An 8,951-nucleotide genomic window follows, 5' to 3' on the forward strand; every position below is an offset into this window, starting at 1 on the left:
TTTTGTGCTTTCAAATGTTTCCCTCGGGAATTTATATGAAAATGAATTTTTTGGTGTTCTTGAAGATAATTGGTTGAAGGGTAGAAACCTGTAGCAACAACATTCCATGGATTACGTACTAGCTTTCGGGTAGAAACCTGTGGCAACAGCATTCCTGCCTCTCATCACGTGGACTGTAAAATGGTGGAGCCTGCCTTAGCGGGTCAACCCGACCCAACCCCAACCCGACCCAACCCCAACCCGACTTAGGAAATCTGGTCGGGTCGGGTCGGGTTCGGGTTGGGGAAAAACAAACCCGGGTTGGGTCGGGTTAACCAAACCCGTTTGGTTGCCAGTTAAAATTTTGTCCCAAGAAGAGTTAGTTAAATTTTGGTCCCATCCCATGTTTGGTTGCCTTTTAACACTAGGTTTTTTTTAATCCCACTCTTGTAATGATTGCTTGTGTGGTGAATTTTTTAATCCTACTTTTGTAATGATTGCCTTTTCCATCCCAAAATAACCCCAGGAACAAAAATAAACTCAGGAGCCAAAAATAAGCTTGAGAAGAATTTTTTTCTACCCAACAATTCAAGCAACCAAACAAAGGTTTTTTTTTTCCCACCATAATCCGGTCAACCAAACATGGGATTTTTATTTTACCAGGATACTTCTAGGACTTTTTTTTTCCCACCGATCTCCCATGGAATTTGCAAGGACTATTTTGCTTGTGTTGTATGATTCTATTGAAGGTGAAGTATCTTGTATAGCAAGACTTCAGTTTCCATACGCAACTGAACTTATCAAGAGCAGGAAGAGGAAGATGTCGTATTCTAATCCATAGTACATCTGTACATGGCAAAATGGGGACAAGAGAAACTCATGTGGCTTGAATTTCCATCAAATGGTCCCCATGCGTATCTCATTCGAAATCGGCCACCCACCATGCAAACGCACTTGTGTCATCTCCTCATAGAACAAGGTTCACACCCACTTGAAAAATGCCTTGGCATTCATTCTCTCAGTATCAAATTAAAAGTTTTATACAGAATATCACCAGAAATGGAAAATGGAAAGGGTGAAGAACCTTTCCACGCTAGGTTGCACGGGGAGTGGCCTCTATAACCACTATTTGCAACTGGGATTATTTCTGCTTTAAAAAGACGTAATATGATAAGTAAATAAGAATTAATAACTTCTATAGAGTATCTCTTTATATAACTCGAAAAATGAATTTGTGTTCAATATGATTATTTACAAATAAAGATTATAGTAGTTTTAGAAATGCTGTAGTTAATGGCTTCCAAAGAACTCTTAGTATCTTATTTGCGAATAAGATCAAATTAAAATAATATTTTTTTGACCCATAAAGACCAATAGTGGTGGCATCCATATAAATCCTAAATCTCCTATGGGAAATTCTCAAGAGATGACTCTGAATCTTAATGCTGATGTAGCTCAATGCATACTTTTGTTTTAATATAAGCAAATTCTGCCTAAGCTTACATTAATTTAACTGTACTTGAAATCGATCTGTCAATGTTTTCTTCTCCCCACTTCTCTAGAATGGAATATATTTTAACATTTAAGATTAATATCATTGATAAATTCAAAAGGAGAGCTTCATATACCATCTTTAATAGTTATGATGTCATTTTTGTGAAAGAACCAAGTACTCCAAAAGGTTAAGCTGTTGGAGATGACTTTATTTAATCATTGTTGTCCCTCTTTTGGCTTGGCCATTACATGTGTATTTTTAAGATTAAGGAGTTTTGAACTCAGGACCTTTAGCTCTGATACCAGGTGAAACAACCAATTACTCCAAAAGCTTAAGCTGTTGTAGATTGCGTTGTCTAATCTTTTATACTTTATACATAGTTCAAATGTGCATGGAAAATATTCTTTTTGGGTTTCCTTAACCTTCCCCAAAGCACTCTCCTAGCCCATCTCTAGTTAATTTTAAGTTTAATATAAAACGAATTCCCATTTTCCTAGAATCCCTCTTATCTTGATAATGATAAGGTAGTTCAAGCACGAGCATTGAGTTTTTATATGGTGTTTGTGTGTAAGGACTACAAGAGAAAAATCCATTGCCAAAGATATTTAGGCCATGTTCGGCCACCATGAAAAAATATTCCATGAAATAGATGGGTCAATTGAAAGAGATGGGCGGGAGATGGAGAGACTTGGGGGGGGGGGGGGGGGGGGGGGGGGTGGGGTGGGTGGGTGGAGCATGAAAAGCTCCTAAAAATCAGGAAAAAAAAGCCCAGTTCTAAAATGGTATTTTCTTTTCACTATAGTTTTTAGGATCTTTTGATACTTTCTCCGCTCCCGCTCAATCAATTCTCTCCCTCTCCTTCCTTAGATCCACTTACACAGTGTGACCTAAGACTATTCCATGGAATAACTTTTCATGGTTGCCAAACGTGGCCTACATGATGGAACAATTCCACCCTACATATATGTAGGGTCGCTAAGGCCAAGTTTGGTACTCATGAATGTTTTTTCCATGTAATATTAGTTTAGGATCAAGGAAAGTGGGAGTGGGAAAGAATTGAGAGGCCATGAGTGAGGATGGGGTGAGAAGCGGCAGGAAAAATAGGGAAAAGAAAAACTCTACTAAAAAAATAGAGTTTTTTTTTTCCTTACTTTTTAGCCACTTGGCAACATCTCCTCGCTCGTGCCTTCTCACTTCTCCCAACACTTTGTAAGTTATTCCATGAAAAATTTTTCATGGTTACCAAACATGGTTTAAATGTTTTTGGCGTTGGATTTTGTGCATCCAACGCTAATTGTGGCCAAAGATAACATAGGCCCTTAACTGTAATTTATCCTCAAGTGGGAATCAAAGTCTCACCATCATGGATCAAGCATCACAATCATGGACAAAGCATCACACAACCTCTTAATTTGGTGGATAAAAAGCCAAAACCATTCAATTCAAATGCCTGTTTAAGGTTATATAAGTGGCGGACACTAATCCAATGAAATTCATACATCATTAGTCTCAACTTAGGCAAGAATCGGAGGTTGCATTAATCTTTATCATCACTTAGCTCCAAAAGTAGTGAGAGGCATTAGTCTAAAATACCCAAATAAAGACAAGGTAAAGAAAGGAACAATGATTCAAGCATGTTAATTAGAATATTTTCTTTAAGAAAACACTACTCTACTCATAGACAAACTAGATACATGGCACCAAAGTCTAACCCTTGTTCAAGGGTGCGTTGGTGTCCTGGTGGGTGGCCGCTCTAAACTTAAAAATGCAGTTACAGTATAACAAATTTAAATCCTACAAACCATATCACTTTTATTAAATATTAATTAGAATTTTTTTATGATTTCTCGTTGTCTATTCATAACACAATATCATTAGTCATCTGCTTAGTCATGAAGTTTAATAATCACCACATTAGATCCATATCATCCACCCTCTATCTAATTTCCTTTAATTTTACACTTTTAAGTAGTGTTATATATGAATTTGGGTGACATGGGTCTATAGTGGGGCGCCTTCCAAAGGCACCCTAGGATTTAGCATTCCTCACACACCCGCGCACATGCAGACACACGTGTATATTTATAGGGAATTGCTAGGGTCCATCGCAAAAGGCATTTCGCGGCTGGTTTGTCGCATGTCAGACCAGCCACCTTGTGATTTGTCATATTGATATGTATAAATAAATAGAGTAACGCTAAACTGAAGGTCACACTTGGAAAAACCCACCTGAAAGGGCACCCCCATTGGATCCACATCACCCAGCTGCATTTATATCTGCTATAATTTTGTGTTTTTCAGTGCCATTACAAAAGCAATTGGTTTAACTGGGTGCCCTTTCAGCTGGGTTCTTGCAAGGACACCCTTCAGTTTAGCATTCTTCACGCACAAACACCAATCCACCCGACGCACACAGGCACATACACACACATGTCTATATTATAGGGGGAATGAAAATTTCTACACCCTTTCTCAGTATTTTCACCCCTTTTGTTTGTCTTTTCATAGAAATGACTTGATTATGAGAAAAAAGACAAGTAAAAAGAGGTGATAAAGCAGGGCGAAAATACTACTGAAATTATCATTCCCCACTATAATATAAAGACGTGTGTGTCTCTGTGTGTTGGATCAAATGGGTCACCGCATGAATGGGCACAATCATTTGATTGGTGGATACTTTTTGTGCATACAGCACAGATGCTGGTGAAAATGGTGTATACACGGAGTTACAATGTACATGATATCATAAGGAGGATTATTACGGTGGTAAATGTAATGTTAACTGGGAAGGTTATTTTGATCAAGCTATAGGTGTTTCTCTCTCTAGTTAGTTTAGCATAATTTTCTCACGGGATCTGAATCATGGAAACTGATGGAAAGGCGTTTTAGAAAGAGAAACCAAAATCAATAAACAATAGAAAGGGGAAACTGTAACATAAAGACAACTCACCTTCAAATATGCAATGGTACAACAAATGAGACATGACCTCACTTTTGCTTTGCTTTATAACAAAACCCACTTTCTCAATTTGTGAAATTTCCAACCAATTTGCTGGAACATACCCACTTTGTGATCAAAGTCTTCTATCAAGTAACCCACTCTCCCTCTGAGATTCTTGCCATTTTGTCCTACTCTCATACCTACACCACCTCCACGCTTATAAATAGATCATCAACCCCTAATTCCTTAGTCAAGCTTGTGAAGAATTAGCCCATAGTGAGTTGAACAAGTGTCTGATTTCGATAATCCTATCAAATTCGAATATTAGAAGAAGTTTAATTGAACTGTGGTAACAAAATGTTGAGTGGAAAATTGAAGGTGATCAGAAAGTTGCTTTGTTTAGATTCAGTAGAACCGCCTCACAAGAATAAGGTGGCGAGCGAGTCGGTGAATGGTGCTCACTTGGTGGCGGCGTGGTCGAACTGTGGAGCGTGCGTAGAGGAGACCAAAGTGTGTAAGTGCAGGGATGGAGATGATGTATGTGATCTAAAGACTGTGATTAATGGCATAGATGATAATGGGAGCCATGGGAAGGCTAATAGTTCCTTTGTTCACTCTATCATCAACATGGTCGGAATGTTGATAGGTAAGAATAATGCTCGTTTAATTTCATTGGTCCTCCTTTTTCATGGGTTTTACCTAAGATTTCATACATTTATCCACAAGATGAAAATTATTATCTTCAATGTATTGTTACATAGATAAGGAAGGTACGATACATCATTTAATGCAGAGTTAGAAAGTTCTCTAAATCATTGAGAAGTTCTTGAACCCCAATTAAATGAAGATTTGACAAATAATTCACCAATTTCACATATGTAACTTATAAATATCATGAAAAACTCAAAATAAAATTTGAACTCACATCATCACCTAGAAAACAGATACATTAATTTAACCATCCTTCCCTGCTTTTTGTTATATATTAGATGTGATAGTAGTAAATAGGAAAAAAAACAAACATGCATTTTTCTGAATTTTTAATGAAATCTTCTCAAACATTTTCTGAAATTCTCTAAACATTTGTGTGGCTGAGGATTTTCCGAATTGGAACTTTATAACAATGATTTGATGAAACTCTCATATTCTTCTTACTATATTTTTAACCCGAAATTTATCTTGGACTCGGGAGCGGCACCTTAACTTTTATTAAAATGAATGAAAGATACTCGAGGACAGGGGCGATGCCACATGAGAGGAAAGGGGGGCAATTGCCCCCCTTATTTTTTTGGAAAAAAAAAATATGCCTTTATTTTTTAATAATTTTTTAATACTTACCCCCTTTTTTTATAAATATGCCCCCCTTTCCAATCATCCCTAAGATAGAAAATAAGTTTAAAATTTTAATTTTACCATTTTTATCTCCCTTTTTTGTGCAAAATTTACTATAATTTTTGCCCCCTTGTTTCTATCTTAATTTCAAGATAGATAAAAAATTACTATAATTTTTGCCCCCCTTGTGCAAAATTTCTGGCATCGCCCCTGCTCGAGGAGGACATAAAACCTTGCCTCTAGCCCATCATAGTACAAGAAAAATATGACAATAAACAAACTTTCCTCAAAGACAGCATTATTTATTACGTATATGAAATCTCGTAATCTTCTGACTAATCAACCTTTTAATCATGGATTACAGGTCTTGGGCAACTATCAACTCCTTATGCTCTAGAGAATGGAGGTTGGGTTTCTGCGTTCCTCCTTGTAGGGCTTGGAATAACTTGTGCGTATACCTCACATGTCATGGGGAAATGCCTCAAAGAGAATGGCAAGTCAAGAAACTTCCAAGACATTGGACAACAAGCTTTTGGAATGAAGGGAAGGGTCATAGCTTCTACTTTCTTGTACTTGGAGATTTTCTTAGCCCTTGTTTCTTACACCATCTCATTGAGTGACAACTTAACTACAGTTTTTAGTGGGACCCACTTTAGCATATCTTGGCCTCACTTACCCACAAGTCAGATTCTAACAGTTTTGGCAGTCTTAGTGGCATTGCCTAGTCTCTGGCTTAGAGATCTTTCCTCCATATCATTCCTTTCATCTGGGGGCATTCTCATGTCACTTCTCATATTCACAACAGTTGGCTGGACTGCAGCTTTTAGTGGTGTTAAAGTTAACAAAAAAATACCTGTTCTTCAACTCCACAAGATTCCCGGGATATCAGGGCTTTACATCTTTAGTTATGCTGGGCATATTGTTTTCCCTAACATCTATAAAGCCATGAAGGACCCTTCCAAGTTCACTAAGGTAATTTATTTTGTTATATTCAATTTATTTAGGTAGCTGATATTTACACTCCCTGCCTTTCTTATAGCCTCCGCTTCTTTCGGAATAAAATGGCTGTAAAACAAATTTAACTCCCATTTTTCAACTTCAAAATGAGTGTAAATTAAATTTGTTTTACGCCCATTTTACGTCGAAAGAAACAGAGCCATAAGGGATTTTTGACAATAAATCCCTATTCTTCAAAATATTTCACCATTAGCCATTTAAAATATTGAATGAACTTGACTTTTTCTAAAATTCCGAATATTCACTAAATATTATGAAAATTCCCGTCAATCACTTCTAGAACCATGTATTTTTTAGCCTTTTGGCCTTGGTATTTCTCATATTGAAAACAACTGCAGTGATATAAAAGCAAAAGAGTCTTGGGCTAAATGTCATGCTTGTAGAGTCATTCGAAGGGCATTTTTCTTTTCAAAGAAGAAAAGCTTGGTATCTAATATATGATAACATAAATAGCATTTAGGGACTTTTAGGAAATATTTTAAGAATTCTAATTTTTGGCTAAATCATGGTTATTGATGACCAATTGTTATATATTTTAACATTTAGGCTCCATTTCTTTTGATGTAAAATGGGCGTAAAATAAATTTAATGCTCATTTTCCACTTCAAAATGAGAGTAAAACAAAATTTAAGCCCATTTTATGTCCAAAGAAACAGAGCCATAAGGAACCATAGGTAAAAATCCCTTCCTTTAAACTCCCTCCAATGGTTACTGATGGTTGTAAAATAAATTTACACCCATTTTTCCACTTTGAAAGTAGTGTAAAATTTGTTTTATGCCCATTTTATGTCGAAATAAGCAAAGCCCTAGTAAAAAAAGTTCAAAAAGAAAGAAACGAATGAATCTCTCCGAACAAGGTGTTAATACCAGTTTCCATTTTTTATCATGTTTATTATTTTTATTTGTTTTCATTGAGTACATTATTTCACTTTAGTTTTTAATCTCATTACGACATCTTGATTCCTTTTTTTTTTTTTTTTTTTTTTCAGGTATCAATTGTAAGCTTCACTTTAGTTACTGTACTTTATACATCTCTTGCTTTCATGGGAGCCAAGTTGTTTGGCCCTGAAGTGAACTCTCAAATTACTCTCAGCATGCCTCGCCATCTCCTCGTTACAAAGATTGCACTTTGGGCGACAGTGCTCACGCCGATGACAAAGTATGCGTTGGAGTTCGCTCCCATCGCCATGCAACTTGAGCATAACCTTCCTCTTTCAATGAGTTCTAGGTTAAGGATGGTAATTAGGGCCACAATTGGGTCATTTCTGCTTATAGGGATCTTAAGTTTAGCTCTCACAATCCCTTACTTCCAACATGTTCTTGGCCTCACTGGTTCCCTTGTTAGTATCAGCATTTCAATAATTTTTCCTTGTGCTTTCTACATGAAGATTTGTTGGTATCAAATTTCAAAGCCCACTTTAGTACTCAATTCAATCCTCATAGCAATTGGGTTTTTGTTTGGGGTGGTAGGAACTATTTCATCTTCAAAGTCACTCATAAGAAGTGTACAAATAGGTCACTCATCTTGAGAGTTGAGACATGGGTTTGAGGGTTTCCATTTCTTTTTGTATGTTATATCTATGGAGAATGCTCCAGTCTATGTAGTGAAGTTTCAGTTTATACTTGAGATGCATAGAGAGATGAGATTGGAGCTAGATGGGTGTTAGGGATAATTACATTTTCTTTATGTTCAAAATAAAGTGGCTTTTTATATATGAAATGGGTGCTTATTTTATTGCCTTTAAAACTTCAATTAACACTAACATCCATGCCACTAACTTGGTGACTAACATTTATGGCATGTTTGTCCAACCATGAAAATTTATTTCTCGGAACATTAGTAGGGCCATCTTGTGAGACATGGGCAGAGAGGGAGATATTTGAGAGGGTGCGAGAGAAAGGAGCATAAAAAGCCCTTGAGAAACATGAAAAGAATATCCAATTTGAAGTAGTGCAATTTTTCCACTCTTTATAGGTTTCTCATAAACAGCCTCTCTACAAAGTAGGGGTAAGGCTGCGTACAACTAGCCCTCAGGCGTAAGGCTGCGCACATCTATCCCTCCCCAAATCTCACAATGGCGGGAGCCTTGTGCACTCGGCTGCCCCTTTATGGGTGTCTCATACTCTCCTATCTTTATGGACCTGTGCCATCTCAAGTCTCTCCCCCTCCCTCCTACTCAACCACTA

General features: G+C 37.0%; 1 protein-coding gene across 1 annotated transcript; it reads left to right on the plus strand.

The window, feature by feature from the left end:
- The first annotated feature begins 4,645 nt into the window (after positions 1-4,645).
- LOC143845563 (amino acid transporter AVT1H-like) lies at positions 4,646-8,502 on the plus strand. Its single transcript, XM_077353944.1, has 3 exons — positions 4,646-5,061; positions 6,112-6,719; positions 7,754-8,502. Exons 1-3 carry the CDS (start codon positions 4,773-4,775, stop codon positions 8,291-8,293), a joined length of 1,437 nt encoding a protein of 478 aa, XP_077210059.1. The 5' UTR covers positions 4,646-4,772; the 3' UTR covers positions 8,294-8,502.
- Positions 8,503-8,951: the final 449 nt, after the last annotated feature.

This window comes from Tasmannia lanceolata, unplaced genomic scaffold, assembly GCF_043159265.1.
Source record: "Tasmannia lanceolata isolate RefF3 unplaced genomic scaffold, GAP_Taslan_0.1 ptg000015l, whole genome shotgun sequence".
NCBI lineage: Eukaryota > Viridiplantae > Streptophyta > Magnoliopsida > Canellales > Winteraceae > Tasmannia > Tasmannia lanceolata.